Below are 19,863 nucleotides of genomic sequence, written 5' to 3'. Positions count from 1 at the left end.
CAGCCAGCAGCCAGGCCCAGGTGGAAGCTGAGGCTAGGGAAAAGGCTTCTCAGAGGAGCTGACCTTGCAGCACAGTAGGGAAAGAAGAAAGGACATACGTCAGATAGGCAAAAACAGGCATTCCTGATGGGAAGAGACAGATTTTTGCAAGCCTTTGCTAAGAACCATGCTATCTGGGAAACACCTGGTGGTTCACCCTGACTGCAGCAAGTGGAACGGAAGGATGAATTGGGTGTGAGCGAAGGCAGTGGCAGCTGTAGCACAGGAGATGGTCTTGGGGGTCCTGGAGCATGCTGGACTGGATCCCTCGGCCACTCAGGAGGCTGGTGAAAGGTCTTTACTGCTTTCCAATGCAGCTCCATGCTGATGAGCTTGGGGGAAGCAGTGGGCGATGGCCCAAGTACTTCAGGCCCTGCCATCCAGGAGCACTCCAGTCTCCTGGTGTTGGCCTTGCTTGGCCCCAGCCATTGTGTACAATTGGGAATCAATAAGCGGAATGATGCTGTTTCTCCCTCTTTGTTGCTCTGCCTTGCAAGTAAGTAAGTGAACAAATAAACCTTTGAGGTGAGGGGAAGAGAAGGGATGACAGGATCACGTGTTTGATCATGACCTGTGTTTGGACAAGGTAGCTCTGGAGACAGAGACTGGTGAGGCAGCTTCCTAAGGTCCCTTCTGCAGACAAGCAGCTTAAGCCGAGAAAGCTTTACTTCATACCTGTTCGCCCAAGATACAGCAGTGAGGTTGATGGGCAGAGACTGTCTGCAAAGGCTGACGACAAAGTCTGCTGCTTCTCCCCAGTCAGGAGATCAATGACGTACCAGATGTCCTGCTTTTTACCTGGCAGACCACAAGGACACACTGTTGTTTACACCCACCCATATGGAAACAAACAAGCAGCCCAAGATACTCTGTTCTGAGAATGGCAGGCCTGAAATTCTTAAGATGCTGAATGCTTTTCTATGATGCCCTGAAAGTGACAATGGTAACTGGCAATGTAGAGATATTAAAACCTCTTGGGCAATGGGCCATCAGGTCTTACAACAATGTAATAATCTAATCATAGTATGACAATTTCTACAGCCCTAATAAGCCTAATTGCAGGTTTTTAAAAGATTTTCTAAACTTTCAAGTGAGATTTGATTGCTTTGATTACTGGTTTCAAATACAAAGTCTTACATGTTCTCTTTGACTTAAAACAGCCTTTAAGTAAATTATAAAATAAATGTAGGTAACTGAGTATACACCAATACTCTCACAGATAGAGTATACAGAGACTAGCATACTCAGAAGTAAAGTTATATGACAGTATGTGTCTCCAGGACCCAAAGAAAGTAGGATTCCCACTGTGAAACATGTAAATATACTCATACAATATGACACTAGATATTCTACCTCTGCCCATACCCAGCATGTCACGATACAGTTAAACAGCAGGAAGTTAAATGTTGTAACTGTTATTGAGGGACTATACTACTATAATCATTTGGGAAATAATAGTCTAGGGGAAGTTCCTATACTTACAAAACTGCATATGGTAAATAATAAACATATTTTTAAAAATATGAAAAAAATACAGAAACTCTTGTCCATAAAGGACGAGCCTTTTCCCATGGACTATGATCTACACAAACAGAAATGCACCCAGGTCTTCGTCTCCCTGGTAACTGTCATTCACACTTCTCAGCATCCCTGCATGCAAATAGGCTCCATGGTTACCTGGGTAATTAGCCAGTACCTGTAAATGGTCAGTGGAACTGACTGCAACCTGATGTTAATGAAGCCAAAGTTATTTCAGCCTTTGTCTCTAGCCAGTAAGTTTGACCCTGGTCTCAAGGTCAGCTGATTAACGGATACGAACAGCTGGACTGCACAGCCAAGTAACACTATCAGGAAAGCTGTAGTATATGCATCTAGGGCACATATCCAGAGCTTCCTGGCAATGGTGAGTCAGGATCAGGGGCCTCTGATCTAAAGGCTGAAATACTCACGGTGAAGCGTGTATAAGGCATGGTCTCTTGCTATCCAGGTTTTCCTAACTTACTGGAAAAGTTTCCTACTTCTAGGGACTCTTCAAAGCAGAACACTGAGATGCTGGGGGAAGGCCACAGGGCACTAGAATTTGCCAGAGCAACATACACTTAGTTCTAACATATGCAGACAAGTCCACATGTGTACAACTTGTCCGTGGATTGTCTTTCTGTTCTCAATGATAAAATCTTAACAAGAATAGATCTGTGGATACAGCAGAAATGTTACCAAACAGCTGTGACCATGAACCCTTTCCATCTGGCATGACACAGATCTAGCTAGTTCAAGGATCACTGCACTCTGCAATACCCAGCTACCACCTTAATGGACGGACCAGGCAACAACCATTCTCTTCAATATGTTCAAGGAACCCACTTAAGGGGGCAACACACAAAAGTGACAGCTAGACCTTAAGTGGTGAATTGGTGGCAAAACCTGGAGGACGGGGGCAGGGGGTGGATAGGGAAGGGGATAAGAGAAATCCCAGAAGCCTATGAAACTGTATCATAAAATGATAATAAATAAATAAATAAAGATTAAAAAAAAAAACATGTAGGACCAAATAGGAACTAGGGACACAGATGGGCCTAGGGCATGGCCAGAAAAACCCTGATCACTCGCTCTGAATTCCTAGGCTGGGGTTCCTCATGCTGAAGGGGCTTCTGAGAAGAGCAGGGAGAGCCCCAATATACTCAGCAAATGCTCTAGAGTCAGCCTGCATTTGAGCCATGGAATATACATAAAGTTACTGAGACCTGAATAGGCAATAAGCACTTTCAGTTCCTTTAAAAAAAAAAAACTGCTATATAAATACAGGCTATTGTTACTCCTATGATTTCAAGATAAACAGAGGTCTCCTTTGTGTTACTAATGCATTTTTATTGACATTCTGGCAGCAACACGGTAAGAGCAAAGCAGGTGACCTGGTTTTGAAAGCTGTGACCCCTTAGCTATGAAGGCAACTTATCTAGGCAAGCTGCTAAGTGCTGTTTCTACTAAATATCCCCGATAGCAGGAAATACTCTAAGACTCTATAATTAATAGGCAGAGCCTGGCTTCCCTTTCTTGGCTCAGGCTACTGTATTCACTTTACATTTCATCCACTTGCAGCTGAGTATGTGGCAATCTTGAAATCACAGGAGTAGGTCAACACAGCAGCTGAAAGCTTGTTAAGTGAGTATTGAAATTAATGGTGGCAATTCTTCTTCCACCTGGGGGGAACTCCTTCGTACCTGATCAGCTGATCCTAGCATGAACAGGACCTGCAGCACACACCAGGGAAGTAGACCTTTCCCAAACAGCAGAGCTTGGGAGGCGTGTGGGCGGATGTGGGGCATATTTGTATGCTGGCATTCCTGAGAGCGCAGGACACTCATTGCCCTAAGTTCCAGGACCCAGTGTCACCCAAAACACTTGCTGCAATGCTGAAAAAAGGAACTCTTACCCATGTAGAGGATTCCATCTGAACTCCGGCATGGGGAGGCCTGCACCAACTCCGGGATGGTAAAGGGAAGTTTCTATACAGGAAAAAAAAAAAAAAAAAAGAAGAAGAAGAAGAAAAGAAAAATGAGTTGACCAAATGTTGTGCAATGATTACAATTTTACTGGCTAGTCTTTTTCACTATCAAAATCTCCTTTAAAAAAAAAGAGAAGCTTTTGGCAGATGGGAGTTTGAATAATGACTTGGAAACATGGCTGTAGTGGGGTATGCTAGCCCTCCACAACAACTGACAAGCCCTAAGCTGGGGTCCCTGCAATCTTTAACACTGATCTTTTACTGGGCACCAGGATGAGAAGGGAAAACTCCAGTTCTCCTGTCTGGAGCCCTTTCCAGAGGTGACACAAACCTTTTCTAGAAACACTGCCACATATATGAAGATTTATGCATTCTCTAACACCTTAAACTGGGAGAAAAGTGAACTGACTCGGGAATGGCTGGGCTACTTTTTGGCACGCAAAGAAGGCATAGGATGAATGCTGAAGGCAGACAACCCTGCTAACAAGCTTTGGGGGAAGAGGGGTCATCAGTGCACAGGCAATACGAGGTTTGAGGAACAAAAAGACATTTTGACGCTTCCTTTATAAGCAATTCACTACTGTAAAGCAGAATAAAATGGAGTCTCAGTTTTCAAAAGGAAGTTACAGTGGGTGTAGGAAAGAAACTCAAAGGAATCCAAGTGTTTCAACAGTGTTTCATCATAAAAGTGACTCGGTTCAGTTTGCAGCTGACATCTGACAAGACCTTTTGGTCAAGGTTTGTTTCAGTATACTTTATTTCTAGAACATCTGTGTTCTTGAAACTGTTCTAAAGATACCTGCTTCTACAGAAACTCAGTTTCTACTACATTATCACTGCTTCCTCCAAGAAGAAAAAGATGTTTCTCTAACTTTAATAAACAGAAATTTATATGTTGATCAAGGATTTGGGTTTTTCCATCATCCCAACATTCAAACTTCAGCTTTGGAAAAGGAAAACTGCAAAAGGGTCTATAAGAACTGGGTTTTGCCAGATGTTTCTGAGAGCCAGAAAGTCCCTGCAAGTCTTCCTGTTTCGACCCTGCGGTCTTGGCTGAGCACTGCCACAGTTCCACAGGTTCAAGGCCCTAAGCAAAAAAAGGGCTTGTTTCTGGAGCTGCCAAACCACAGCCTAAAGGGTAGTACAGGTAGTGGCCAAGAGCCAGCATCCTCAGGCCTGCTTCAGGCCCAACTCCTACATGAAAGTGCACAGGCCTTCGCGTCTTAGGCTCAGTTCATGCCCAGCTCCTACACAGATGTACACAAGCCTTCATGTCTTGGGCCCAGTTCAGGCCCAGCTTCTACACAAATGTACACAGGCCTTCACGTCTCCAGGCATGATTTCCACACCCAAAACCACAGCTAACACCTCCGAGGCTGCAGATGGCATCAAATGACATGACTTACACATATCACCCAACAGTTTCGGGTAAAGTGCGTAAGAAATAGAGGATTCTACTGGAGGAGAACCAGTGAAGAGGAAGGTTGAAGGAGAAGTACACACAGCCCCACATGGCCTGACCTTCTCCATCTGTTTCAGTCCCAGGTATTTACAAGGTAATTTTAAAGTATCCACATCAGAGCTCACAATCCACTCCCAGTGTAGACCAGTGGTTCTCATCCTTGGCTTGCCTACCAGTCACTTGCAGGCTTCTTACATTTTCTGCTGCAGCATGATACAAACATCCTCATCATCAAAGAGCTTGCTTAATTTCTGTGAAGTGAAAATGTCTAAGGAGCCAGCAGGCAGCTGAAGAAGCAGGACACCTATGGAGTCGGGAAGTCCCCTCCTGCCCCGACTCCCCAGGATGACTACAATTCTAACTCCACGACAGCACACACTAGCTTTTCCTGTTTCTGAGCTTTATATAAATGAATCATGCAGTGGGTTGCCTGTTTGGCTCATCGTTTTGTTCCACATTATACTTGTGAAACAGGCTTAAAATGTGTGTAGTCAGAGATGTATAATTAAAACAGAGATGTTTTAATTACAACCTATCAGTTAAGTATAACTTCACTGTGAAGTAAACGTTTTCAATCCCGTGCCTCTGTGAGCTTTTTGGGGCACGCTGGGATATGCACACCACCTGGAAGGGCCTCCCTGGGCCGCTAACACTTCACCATAAACTGCCAGTCTTCCCAACCAGTTGGAGCCTCCTGTCCTTCATTAGTGGCAGAGCAGGGCAGCGGGTGTTCCACATCCCTGGCCACATGGGTTTTTTCTTTCTGGGGTCCTTTTCATCATTCTAACAATTAGCAGCATGGCACACAGGGTAACAGAATGGCACTGTGATTTGAACTTTCAGTTTTGACATTCACAAAGCTGAGCACTGTTTCATATGTACACTGGATCACCGGGTATCCCCTTCTGTCATTTTTTTTGTTGGATTGTCTGACATTTTGCTGTTGATCTACTAGAGTTCTTCACTCTAAATCCTTGGTTAGCTACATGGACTGCAAATACTGTCTCTCTGAAGAAAAGGTCTTTACTTCATTATAATCAATGTATCCTTTTCCAATAAATTTATGGTTAGTGTAAAATTTCTCTAAAATATCTCACTTAAGACATCTTAACCCCCCAAAAAGAGATATCTTTTACCTACTCTAATCCCATAAAACTGTTCTGCTACTTTCTTTCTTAAAATTTTATTATTTTAGGGCCTGGCACGGTAGCCTAGCAGCTAAAGTCCTCGCCTTGCATGCACCAGATCCCATATGGGTGCTGGTTCTAATCCCGGCAGCTCCACTTCCCATCCAGCTCCCTGCGTTGTGGCCTGGGAAAGCAGTGGAGGAGGTCCAAAGCCTTGGGACCCTGCACCCACATGGGAGACCCGGAAGACGCTCCAGGCTCCTGACTTCAGATTGGCTCAGCTCTGGCCGTTGTGGCCACTTGGGGAGCGAATCAACAGAAGGAAGATCTTCCTCTCTGTCTCTCCTCCTCTTTGCATATCCGACTTTGTAATAAAAATAAAATAAATATTTTAAAAATTTATTACTTTGTTTTACATCTATAAATGTGACCTATCTGGAACTAGTTACATGTGTATGGGGAGCAGGAATCATTTTTTTTTCTTTGTGGAGATCCCAAGTTGACCCATGCTATTTACTGAAAAGACTAACCTTCCCCTTGTGCTGTACTGTCATGCTGTCATAAATCAAGTCACTGCATATACAAACCGATTTCTAAATTATCTGGAGAGGTTTTAAAAACTCACCATGCCTTGAATCAATTAAATCAGGATGTTCTGGGACCGGAACAGGCATTCAGTAGTTTGAGTTCCCTACCTTACCTCAATGTGCTGCGGAGGCTGAAAACTATTGGTCTACATTCTTTTTTAATATTTGTTTATTTTTATTGGGAAGGCAGACTTAAAGAAGGAAGGAAAGAGAGAGAAAGATCATCTGTCCACTGGTTCACTTCCCAAGCAGCTCCAACAGCTGGAGCAAAGCTAATCTGAAGCCAGGAGCCAGGAACCAGAAGTGTCTTCCAGGTCTCCCACACAGGTGTAGGGTCCCAAGGCTTTGGGCTGTCCTCTACAGCTTTCCCAGTCCACAAGATGTGGAGCAGCCAGGACACGAACCGGCACCTATACATTGCAAGGCAAGGATTTAGCCACTAGGCTCTTTTGCTAGGCCTTGGTCTACACTCTTAAGTGAGGTGGGAATAGAAAACACATCTCCTCTAAGGAAACAGCTAATGGAACAGAGCTTCATGGAGTGTTTTTTCATTTTTAAATCTTCTTCATTGGATCTCTTTTCTTTAAAATAAATAAATATATATATATATACACACACATATATATACACACACACACATATATATATATATAATTTAGGGCCCAGCACAGTGGCTCAACAGCTAAATCCTCACCTTACAAGCACTGGCATCCCATGAAGACATCGGTTCGTGTTCTGGCTGCTCTACTTTCCGTCCAGCTCCCTGTTTATGTACTGGGAAAGCAGTAGAGGATGGCCCAAAGTCTTGGGACCCTGTATCCACATGAGACACCCTGAGGAAAGTCCTGGCTCCTGGCCTTAGATAGGCTCAGCTCTGACAGTTTCAGCTATTTGTGTAGTAAGCCAGTGAATGGAAGATTTTTCTCTTTGTCTCTCCTCTCTGTAAATACGATCTACCTTTGCAATAAAAATAAATAAATATTTTTAAAAAGAAAAATACAATGGTATTTAAAAATGTTATTCATGGGCCCAGAGCAATGGCTCAATTAGCTAATCCTCCACTTGCAAAGCACAGGGATACTATGGGCATTGGTTAGTGTCCTCATTACTCCACTTCCCATCCCAACTCCTTGGTTATGGACTGGGAAAGCAGTAGAGGACGGCCCAAAGCCTTGGGACCCTGCACCTGGATGGATGTTCTAGAAGAGGCTCCTGGCTATTGGTTTCTGACTGGCTCAGTTCTAACCATTGAGGTCATTTGGGAAGTGCATCAGCAGATGAAAGGTCTTTCTCTCTCTCTGTAAATCTGCCTTTCCAATAAAAAAAAAAAATTAAAAATAAAAATAAAATTTATTGCTTATTTATTTACTTCTGAGAGACAGAGAAAGAAATGTGCAAACAGAAGCAGAGAGAGATTTGCCACACACTGGTTCACTCCTCAAAATGTCCACAACAGCTAGGGATATACTAGGCCAAACCCAGGAACCAGGAGCTCATCTGGGTCTCCTGTGTGGAAGGAAGGGGTCCAGCTACTTGAGCCACACTCTACTGCCTCCCAAAACTGGAATTGGGAGTGGAGCCAGGACTTGAACTCCAGTGTCTAGATGGGATGCAGGCTTCTCAACTGGCACCTTAAGTGCTGCACCAAACACTCACCATGGAGACAAGATTCCAAATTGTACCTTCCCTCCCTAACTAAGCTAACTAGAGCAGTTCTGTTGCTGCAGGGAGTCATGTTCCTCCAGTGTGTTGCCTGCACCATGAGAACCTGTGGGTCTAGGTCTATGCTTCTGAACTTTAGCTAAACATTTGAAAGCTCATGTATGAAGCTCTGAAAAGACTCAAATCAAGACACCACTCCAGAATAGCTGAACCAGAATCATAGGAAGTTGCCCCCCTCCCCAAGCTCCAAGATGCTCTCACCACACAGACAGTTAAGAACCACTGGTCTAGACCTCTGGAGTATGCACAGGAACTAGCAGACTCACGGTCAGGCCTTCGTTATTCTTGCCTCCAAGTGTATACAGGCTGCCATCATTAGGATCTGGGAGGAATGCAGGCCTAGGAAGTAAATGGTAAGCATCACCGAAAAATCATAACCCAGAGCACAGAACAAAATATCAAAACCACGACAGGGTAGAGGCAGGGGTGGGTTTTGTGTAGGTATCTAAGACAATTTACTTCAGCCTCAGATAAATTAAAAACCCTAGGGTGTTATGTACTATACCTGAGTGAAGAAAAGCAGCCTCTAATGAAAAAATCATACCAATCCATTGGAGAATAAATTGTTCACAAAACCATGTGTTCACAAAACCATGAAGGGAACTAAAGTGAGGGAAAAGGATCCAACAGGTCTACTTTCCTTTTTTATTTTTTTAAGATTTATTTTTATTGGAAAGGCAGATGTACAGAGAGGAGGAGAGACAGAGAAAGATCCTCCATCTGATGATTCACTCCCCAAGTGGCCGCAATGGCCGGTGCTACGCTGATCTGAAGCCAGGAGCCAGGAACTTCTTTCCAGGTCTCCCATGTGGGTGCAGGGTCCCAATGCTCTGGCCCGTCCTTGACTGCTTTCCCAGGCCACAACGCAGGGAGCTGGATGGGAAGTGGAGTTGCTGGGATTAGAACCAGTGCCCATATGGGATCCTGGCACGTTAAAGGCTAGGACTTTAACTACTATGCTATCACGCTGGGCCCAGGTCTACTTTTCAGTTCCATGTCAATGCTGTACAGACCTTCTACAATTAATAGCATGACACAGGACATAAACATGTAGACTAAACCTAGTTTCCACAAAATGCTGCCAATAAAGGCAGGCTGACAGCTTGATACTACACAGCCAGCTAAGGAAAAGGATCAAAGTGTCTGTGAGCAGCTTCCTGCACAGTGGATGTGATGTGGTCTATTGCAGAATTAATCTGCTAAAGCCTGAAGCACAGTCACAGGCCCTGAGAAATGCCCTGCTGAGTCCTGTTTCTACCTATGATGTGTCACCACCAAAAGCTGTGACAGGTGCTGCCCAGCATTGACTTGGATGCATATACTCTAGTAGGAAATCACATTCACCTCTTCTCTCCAAGCACAACTCAGCAAAAGAGGGGAAAAGCCAGTCCTGCTGAGGACACTGGAAGTTCAATTTCAAAAATTCAACTTCAGTTTCATCTTAAGTAATGCCTTTCAATTAGACTGTCCTCACCCAAGGAACTTACCACCTTCTCCCAAGCATGAGCCTCGATCACAGCACCCATAAGGCTTCATATGCCTCACCCATTCTTGTGATTCCTAAGTTACACAAACAGGTACTCCCAGTAACTAGCCTTAGAAATGTTGACTGAAGGACTGCAACAATAATCTCAAGGGAAATACAGAAAAAAATTAGAAAACTTACTCTTCCACATGTGTTGGGACCTGAAGGACTGGATCTGTGCAAAAGAACAACAAAAAGGCATTATCAGACCAATTCCAAAGTGTCAAAATTCCCAGAGCTTTTCCTGGACCAAGTCATGAGGTATATCTGCACAGGCGATTGGCTTGCAAGGGGTAACATATTTGAAGGCACTTCAGAAAACACATGACCAAGGGCTGACACTGTGGTACAGCAGGTTAAGCTGTTGCTTGAGACACTTGTATCAGACTGCCCATTTGAGGACTGCTGCTCTGCTTCTGATCCAGCTCCCTGCTAAGATAACTGGCAAAGCAGTGAATGATGGCCGAGAACTTGGGTCTCTGCCATCCCTGAGGGAGACCAAGTTGGAGTTCTTGGCTCTTAGTTTTAGCTTGTCCCAGCCCCAGCTGTTGCAACCATTTAGGAAATGAACCAGCAAATGGAAGGTTGGCCTTTCTCTTTCTCTTTCTATCTCTCTTTATCCCTCTGTCACTCTGCCTTTCAGTCACACTTTGCACATCTTCCCAACTGGGGGGCACGGACAGCAGTTTAACAGGATGTTTGCAGGTAGCATTCCAGATCCTCTGCACTCTGTTTATGATGACAGATGCCCTATCCTCCTAGTCACTTGGGATCTCAAATGAAGGAAAACCATTCAAACCTTATCATATGTTGACTCTGCTTTAAAAGCCAGCTCCTACACTAAGGCATACAGTGTTCACAACAACAGACACACCACATGTGGTCTGTGGGCAGTAAACACCACAGACCAAAACTGCTTTAGAAAACAGGATGAACTTTCAGTCAGTAAGCATACGTTTATCTTTCCCACTAATCACCTCTCGGTAGGCTCTCACAAACAGACTGATGCAAGACACAGGAAATAAGGCACACCATATTCATTCTACTGAAACAAACCAGTCAGGGGGCAATTATTAATAACCCAGCTACTTCAATGCAGCCCTGAAGCCAGACAGGCCAGAAAAAGCAGGAATGTCATATGTAAGAAACCACAGCAGTAAAAAGGACCCCTTTTTTTGTTTTGTTTTGTTTTAGATAAAGACAAATTAGGAAGGTTTGGGTGGGGGGGAAACCCTTGCATTTCTCCAAAAACAGACATGCAGCACACAATCTAATCTTGGCTGTGCAGCATCCGCCCAGTGACTTGGACTTGTCTGCAGATGCAGAGTTTCCTGGTGTCCCACAGCTTATTGGTAGTCAAGTGACACCGAGGCCTCAAGTTTCAGATGAGCTCCTGCACCAGAGAAGTCCCAACAAGACACAGGACACTGATGGGAGACAGGAAAAGATTCCCAAACAATCGCAGCGTGGACTGGGATTAAGCACCATGCTTGTTCCTGGGCTGAGGAGACCAACTCTGAAAGGATCCTACCGGCATTCCACACTCACTCAGTAAACAAGAGGCATGCAAGCACCGTCTGCAAAGAACAGACCAAATAAAAACCCCATCTGCAGAGTACAGGCTGGGATCAAAGCCCAGCCCTCCAGAGAGGGGCACGCACACAGCTGCTCGGCTCCCAAGGCCTGACAAAAGCTGGTCCATAGGTAGCTGCTTCTCAAAGAATCATCTGGGCCCAAGATTTACTTTATGCTACAGAAAATAATGTAGGCGGGCAGATTGGGAAAAAAAAAAAGTGGCAGACTGCAGAGAGCTGTGAAAGAAAATGGGGACACCATGGAGCCAGTCTATTATTCTCGGGACACATGATTGAAAGTTTCCACATTAATGAAAAGTGAAAGGTAAAAATCTCTGGAAAGCCAGAAAAATAAAACCAAAAATCATCATCTGTGTACAACAGAAAAAGGTGGCTGGTTTTTTTATTTAATAATGAGAACTGATGATAGGCAAGATATTCTTGATTTAAAATAATTTTTTTCAGTCCTGTGGAAAGCAATACCCTAACTGTAAGGCTACAAAACCAAACTGTTGCAAAACAGGCCACTCCACCTGTTACAGCCTGGAAAGGATAAAACCAAACTCACCAACTCTGTACTTTCAGGGGAAAAAAAGGACAGACAGGCTCCATGACAAGTGTAAAACTGGATGTTACTCAAGGTAAAGGTGAAGTGATCAGGAAAAGACATGGGGAAAATACAGCTGCTAACAACATCAGCTCTCCGAGAATTAGCAGGGAGAAGACATGAGCCTGCTCTTCGCCCCCCAGGAATCAGTGGACACCATGCCAATTCCCCCTAGCACAGGACTCTGGGCGGGTTAAGAAACTCTGCCACTGGACTGCGCCAATCAGCCTCCTCCTGGGAAGCAAGCAGAACTGACAGCAGCTAAGATCCAAACTGTGAACACTCCCACCTCCAAAAGCAATGAGTCTGTCCATGTTCTCTACCCACCATGTGGAGGCTCTCCCTTCAGCCTCTCCCATCTCCACATCTAAAGCGTTCACCTACTCACAGTGGGGCACTGGAGGGCCCTGGCCTCTGTAGCTCTTTTCTCGGGATCAACTGTACATTTCTGCCCTCTCCTACTGGCGCCTCAGCCTCTGCTTATCCACATCACTCCCTCCACCTCTGATTCTACACTGGCTTCTGCTTCTGACGATCCTACTTTATTAACAGAACCACCACTCTCCATAATCAGTACTCAAATTCACACACACTGCTGACACCTATGGCCCCTAACGCCTATCATCGGTTGTCAAACTCTCTTTCCCACTCCCAGTGGCCCTTCAACATCATTGGAGGCTTTGTCTTTCAAGCCCTTACATCTCTCCAAGGGTGTGCAGCCTCTGCAATCAGACAGACCTAAGTCTAAATGAACCCTGGCTCCAGAAAATGGGTGTTTAACTTAGCAATGAAGGCACCTGCAGCTCTGAGTTCAATCCCTGGCTCGGATGCCAGGCGCCACCTTTCCATGAAGGCAGACTCTGGGAGGCAGCAATGACGGCTCAAATAATAGGTTCCTGGCACTCACACGGGAGACACGGATTGAATTCCAGGTCCTAGTTCCTATTGTTGTAGGCATTTGAGGAGTGAACCAGCAGATGCCAGAGCTTACTTCCTTTTTCCATCTTTCCCTCTTAAAAAAAGAAAGAAAGAAAAAGAAAAAAGATCCTGGCTCTGCCACTGTCGTTGCCAAAGTTACTTAATCTCTGTCAGGTCAATGGTCTCAGCATTAAAGAAGAAAACAGATTATAACATCAACCTTATCTGGCATCTTTATGAGCTTTAGGTAAAGACTAGAAGTTTGTCAGGACTGTAAGTCAGTGCTTTGACACAGAGAAGAGTGATCCTTTTAAAAAAAAATTCAATTATGCCACTCAGTCACTCAGATCCCTTTGCTGGTTCCTTATCTCCCTCAGTAGGGTAGCAGATAAATGCCACTAACACCTCTCTCTTCCAACAATCCCCCAGTATTTCTTGTTCTTATCCAGTCACATTGACCTACTTGTATTTTTCAATTCCGACCAAGCCTACCCCTGCCAAATGTCACATCTCAGAGGGGTCCTCCAGAACCCCTCCTACCCTACCCCCAGGACTTCTTGGCTAGCACCTCTGACACATGGTACACTTTATCACCTATTGTTTAATGTCTGACTACAACGTGCTGGTTCCATGACACTGGGGCCTATCTGTTGTTGTCTGCTATATTCCCAGCATCTAAAATTGTCTGGTACACAGGAGGTACTCAAGGTACCCACTGAAAAGGCACTTGAGCCCCTGTACCCTCTTGGGGACTTGGATGAAACTCCTGGCTCCTGACATCAGGTTCCCTGAGCTCCAGCTGTTGCACCACTTAAGGGAGTGAACCAGCAGATCGAAGCCCTCTCCTCTGTCTCTCCCACCTCTCCATAACTCTGCCTTCCAAATAAATAAAATAAACCTTAAAACAAAACAAAAAACATCACCCCGGTCTCCACACTGACTCTGCTTCCTATATCATGGGGGAATCCAAAGGGGTCTGCAGGAGCTCTCTGGCACTTTCCACCTTCACCTTCGAAGCCAGTCCCACTCCACCACTCCCCTCCTGTCTTTATGTAAGGACAAAGCTTTCAATGTCACATTCATAGGCTTCCGCATTTCTGCTCATGCTCTCCTTTCTCCACTAAACAATTATTGAATAATATGGTCTGATGAATCTTGGAAAAACACACACCCATATAAATACTGTCACCATCAAGAGGCAGAACATTTCCATAACCCCAAAATTCTTAACACCCCTTTGTTTCAATAGTCTCAACCTCCACCTCAGACAAGCTCTGGTAATTCACTTTGTTTGTTCCAAAATTTCACAAATGAAAATCATTTTTGTGTCTGGATTCTTTCTCTTCACCTAGTATTTTTGCCAGTTACTCTATCATATTTTGTTCTTTTTAAGCTGTTGGATAGCATTCCGTGATAAGGATATATCACAATTGATTTATCTACTTATCTTTCAACAGACACTTGGGTTGTTTCTAATTTGGGGTTTTCATGAACAAACCTGCTATCAACATTTGCATTCAGTCTCTATTTGGACCTATTTTCATTTCACTTGGTAAATATCTAAGGAGTGGAATGAATGGATGAGTCATAACTGGTCACAGGATAAAAAAAAGGAAAACTACACCAAGAAAATGAAGGGTCCCATCGGGACCACAACAGACTTCCTTGAACACAGGCTGGTCACCGGGCATGGGGCAACCATGGTTTCATAAATCAATTACACAGAAAGATGTCTCTCAAGAGGTTAATCAAAATTTATGTAACTGTTTCAAACTACAGTTCAAGACTAATAGCCTCTCTGAAGGTAGCTCTGGGCATTCTTTCTTCCATGTAGGAAGAAATGAGATTCTTTTGATTAGAGAAGCCACAAGAACAGGTTGCTCATTTGAGTGGAGCTCAAAGAACCTTGTAAGATCATTCTCTTCGCTTGCTCAGATAAGCAATGAGATTTCCGGAACATTCTGCCTCTACAGTGGAATCTTGAGCCCTTTTTTTCCTTTATTTTTGACAATCTTTACATAGTTAATTAGGGCACAAAGATTCAATGGCTACAGGAAAGTGGGTAAGACTATTATTTCCACATTTTTTTCCCCTGTATCTGGGGTAAAGGGAGAGATAAAGAGAGAAGCCCCACCCAGTCTCCCACCTATCCTAGATCCCTGATGTGGGGCATGCTCCGAGGGTCTTGCTCAAGTGGTTTTGATAGTTCAACAGTTATGAATTGCTGCCAATCTCGCCATTCCAAGCACGATGAGGTGAGCCCTGGTTTTACTGCCCTCTTCTATCCCCATTCTTCTTTCCATCACCCTGACCCATACCTGACTCCACACCCCTGGCATTTAAAACCAGTTCCCTCTCTCATTGGAAGTCATGGTACAGTTAGTCTCCAAACTGGGTCTTCTAAATGATTTGAAATGTCCTGGGTTGGTTTCTTAGTACAGTTATTTAGTTTAAGGCCAATGGCTCAAGTGGCTAATCCTCCCCTCTTCAAACATGAGGATCCTACACAGGTGCCAGTTTGTGTCCTGGCTGTTCCACTTCCCATCCAGCTCCCTGCTTGTGGCCTGGGAAAGCAGTCGAGGACTGCCCAAAGCCTTGGGACCCTGCACCCATGTGCAGATATAGAAGAACCTCCTGGCTCCTGGCTTCATATTGGCTCAGCTTTGGCCATTACAGCCACTTGGTAGTGAACCAGTGAGTGGAAGATCTTTCTTTCTGACTCTACTCTGTAAATCTGCCTTTACAACAGAAATAAACAAATTAAAAAAAAAACACAGTAAAAGTATTTAATGAAGGACCAAAGGACTACAGCTGAAGTCCCAACATCTGTGTGTTCTATGTGAGCCTCCCCCTCCCCAGATGCCACCAAATACTAATGTTTTTCTCCCTCTCCTTATGGAGGAGGATGAGAACCCAACTACTGGCAATTATCTCCTGAGATTTACTATACACATCTTGAAAATGTATGTTGGGAATCTACTATCAGCAGGTTTCAGCGCTCTGCGCTTTGTCAGATAAAGAAAACAGCTGATAGTTTGGCTCATAAAGCATGAAACAGTATACAAGGAACTGCACTAAACCATGTGGTGTGTACGGGATTTCCTAGTGAGGGCAGAACACTCAGGGCAGAAAGGCTTCACCAAGGCAGCTGGCATAGGGCACAGAGAGATGGGACCCAGGTCTGGTTAAGACAGAAGCGTTCCTGCCGAAGAACAAAACAAAGCTGGCTTGGAGGTGGGGACGCCCTGGAGAAGAGGGTGCTGGGAATTCCGTGACGTGACATGAGGGCAAGAGGAACCAAAAAAATTCCTGTATGATCAGGCACTGCTTTTTATATTGGGAAAAGGTCTTCCCTGACCCTCCATGCCCGAGTCAACCTGATATCTGCACCAGGCATTAGGGCACCTAGAGGAGGCAGGGTAAATGGAGAAGGATACTGCGAAAGGCAAAGCAGCTTTCATGAAGAAAACATATTTAAAATTGACTTGCAGTCAGAAGTTCCCCAAATTCTCAATCTCATCCGGACTGAGAAGCATCTATCCTGTTTTCTAAAAGCTGCAAAACCTCCTGTTTGACACACAATCAAGAAAGTAAACAGGAAAACCACCCAGACTAAGGGCAGGCAGTCATCTTCACCTTGACAGAGTCACTAAAGCTGAAAGACACACACACACATACACACACACACACACACACACACACACACACACACACACACACAGTGTCCATCATGAAGAACTGAAGACCATGCAATCCTGTGGCCTATACCCAATTCTGTCATATCTTCACAAAGTTGGGACCAGCATGATAGCCTAGTGGCTAAAGTCCTTGCCTTGCATGTGCCGGGATCCCAATGGGAATCAGTTCATGTCCTGATTGTTCCACCAACTCCCTGCTTGTGACCTGGGAAAGCAGTCAAGAATGGCCCAAATCCTTGGGACCCTGCACCTGTGTGGGAGACCCGGAAGAAGCTCCTGGCTCCTAGCTTTGGATCAGCAATGCCGCCATTGTAGCCACTTAGGGAGTGAACCACTGGATGAAAGATCTTTTTCTGTCTCTCCTTTTTTCTGTATATCTGACTTTCCAATAAAAATAAACAAATCTTTTTTTTTTAGATTTATTCATTTTATTACAGCCAGATATACACAGAGGAGGAGAGACAGAGAGGAAGATCTTCCGTCCGATGATTCACTCCCCAAGTGAGCCGCAACGGGCTGATGCGCGCCAATCTGAAGCCGGGAACCTGGAACCTCTTCCGGGTCTCCCATGTGGGTGCAGGGCCCAAATGCATTGGGCCGTCCTCAACTGCTTTCCCAGGCCACAAGCAGGGAGCTAGATGGGAAGTGGAGCTGCCGGGATTAGAACCGGATCCCACATGGGATCCCGAGGCTTTCAAGACGAGGACTTTAGCTGCTAGGCCACACCGCCGGGCCCAAAATAAACAAATCTTAAAAAAATAACTTCACAAAGTCCACTCCCAGACAATGGGAATGCCTCAAACCACCAGAAGGTAAACAGATGTATCAGTTACAGATATTCCAACACAAACCAGTCAACACAGCAAATACCCACCAGAGCCTGGTCCACACCTCTGTACATGTGGAGAGTGCTACTAAGAGAAATCTATCAGAACGAGAGACGTGTTACTTTAATACACATTCCAAATGTGAGGAAGTGGGCAAGGGTGTGCAGGAGCAATACTAGAGGTGAACTTGTACTTGACTCTGAGTGACAGGTGTGTGGGTTTATTATGTAACTCTACAACAGAAAACGCTTAAAATTTTCCACAGTAAAAAGTAAAATACAAAAGAAATACAAGACATTTTTTAAGAGACTTAAAAGCAAAAATAGTGTGCTTCTGCCCCACATTCCAGGTGGAAGAGAGGGATGAGTTAGGACTGGGGGTGGGTTGGGCTGAGCTAGGCTGTAGCACAATGGGTATGCACAAGAACCAGATTGGATGTTGGCTGGTTCTATACTGCTATACATGCTGGCATGCATGGAGGCTGGGAGTGGGCCTGCTGGGGGTTGTCAGGGATCACCCTGAGTGGGCCATGGCACCCACTGGTATGTATGAGGGCCTGGCCTGTGGATGGCTAGGCTGGGCTAGGCCATAGAATCCATCAATTCATGTGAGTGATGGAGCTGGGGACAGAACTCACCAGTTACATCCACTGGCATATATGTTAGTTGGAGCTAGCTGATGGACCAAACCTGAACCTGAACTAACTGGTGCATATAAGAGTCAAATATGAGGTTCTTCCAGGGGGGATTCCTTGGGGGACTCCCCACCTAGATCATTGGACTCAAACCCTGGCCACAGGGAAATTAACAAAGTATGTGGTCCAACCTTGGAGTGCATGTATTGGACTGGGCCTCCTCAGTTGCTGATGACTATGCAGTGGACAACACATCCGAATGTACACGACGGACATGACGGACATGACAAACATTTCATTTAGGCCAGCAGTGGATGTTGAGTGCCTTATCAGAAGATGGAAAGCAGAACAGGTTGGACCATTTTCCTGGCCAAGCTTTGCAGTAAGTATTGGAGTCGGTGGGTGCACAAAGGTGGCGTTTGTCAGCCAATAAGCCTTGGAAAGATTCTCTCATCCCTGGTGCAGTGAGGCCAAACAAAATCTCAGAACAATCAAGACAGTCAAGTAGACCCTTGGAACATTCTTCCCTACACTGAAGTCTCTAAGGTGTCATCAAATGACCCCCAGACACAGGAGTGTCTGGTCTACTTCCCCTCTCCTCTCCTCAGCAGACACAGGAGATAAAAAAGAACTGAAACATTCGTCCCACCCACCTTCCTACCATTCCCACCTGAACAGAGGCCCACATGGGTGTACATACCTCCCAACTGAAACAATGTTAAGAATAAGATGAAAATAACAACAAAAAATCTTTTCTGGAGTACTCAACTGGCAAAACAACTAAGATGCCAGATAACATCTTCTCATGGAGGCCTCCTTATTTAACACTTCAGGGCCCCTCAGCCACCACATGCGTCTAAAGCACAGCTTGACAGATAAACAAATCTTTTTTTTTTTAAAGATTTATTCATTTTATTACAGCCAGATATACACAGAGGAGGAGAGACAGAGAGGAAGATATTCCGTCTGATGATTCACTTCCCAAGTGAGCCACAACGGGCTGATGCGCGCCAATCCGAAGCCGGGAACCTGGAACCTCTTCCGGGTCTCCCACGCGGGTGCAGTGTCCCAACGCATTGGGCCGTCCTCGACTGCTTTCCCAGGCCACAAGCAGGGAGCTGGATGGGAAGTGGAGCTGCCGGGATTAGAACCGAGCCCATATGGGATCCCGGGGCTTTCAAGGTGAGGACTTTAGCTGCTAGGCCACGCCACAGGGCCCAGATAACACTCTTGTAAGATTTACACACCACCATAAAATGAAAAAACCTCAGCCAACAGTTGACAAGAGGCCTTCACTGGGGAGAAGTCCATTCTCAGACCTTTTCCCCACACAACGGAGAGGCACAGAGAAAGCGGGGAGCCACGGAGATGAAAAGGCCCAGATGAAAAAGGGGCACGAAGAAGCGTGCAGGAGGCTCTTCTACCCCTCCTGACGCAGAAACCGGAGCGGGTGCCGCTTTGGTCCTTATCAGGAGAGGAAATGCTGGCCCGAGCGCATCTTTGGTCTACCAGGGCTCCATTCCCCTGGTGACGAGTCGAATCCACAACGTCTCTTCCTGGTCTGGCCAGAGGTACAAGTGATGCTTAGGGGCCGATGCAAACTCCGCCCACTTACGTAGCAGGAAAGCCTTCATTCCG

General features: G+C 45.2%; 1 protein-coding gene across 2 annotated transcripts in view; it reads right to left on the bottom strand.

Annotated features, from left to right (window-relative positions):
• Positions 1–19,863, bottom strand: part of ERN1 (endoplasmic reticulum to nucleus signaling 1) — an 84,051-nt gene that overhangs the window by 30,913 nt on the left and 33,275 nt on the right. Inside the window, exons 3-6 of one of the 2 annotated variants that reach the window (XM_004592980.2) lie at positions 10,109–10,142; positions 8,709–8,781; positions 3,473–3,545; positions 715–837 (exon numbers count right to left, since the gene is read on the bottom strand). In XM_004592980.2, coding sequence (XP_004593037.2) covers positions 715–837; positions 3,473–3,545; positions 8,709–8,781; positions 10,109–10,142 — 303 coding nt within the window. The remainder of the gene's footprint in view (positions 1–714; positions 838–3,472; positions 3,546–8,708; positions 8,782–10,108; positions 10,143–19,863) is intronic. The other variant, XM_058676358.1, reaches the window with a different exon arrangement.

The sequence above is a fragment of the Ochotona princeps genome, chromosome 17 (assembly GCF_030435755.1).
Source record: "Ochotona princeps isolate mOchPri1 chromosome 17, mOchPri1.hap1, whole genome shotgun sequence".
Classification (NCBI taxonomy): Eukaryota; Metazoa; Chordata; class Mammalia; order Lagomorpha; family Ochotonidae; genus Ochotona; species Ochotona princeps.
The sequence above is the reverse complement of the archived record's forward strand: the minus strand, read 5'-3'. Positions and strand labels throughout refer to the sequence as shown.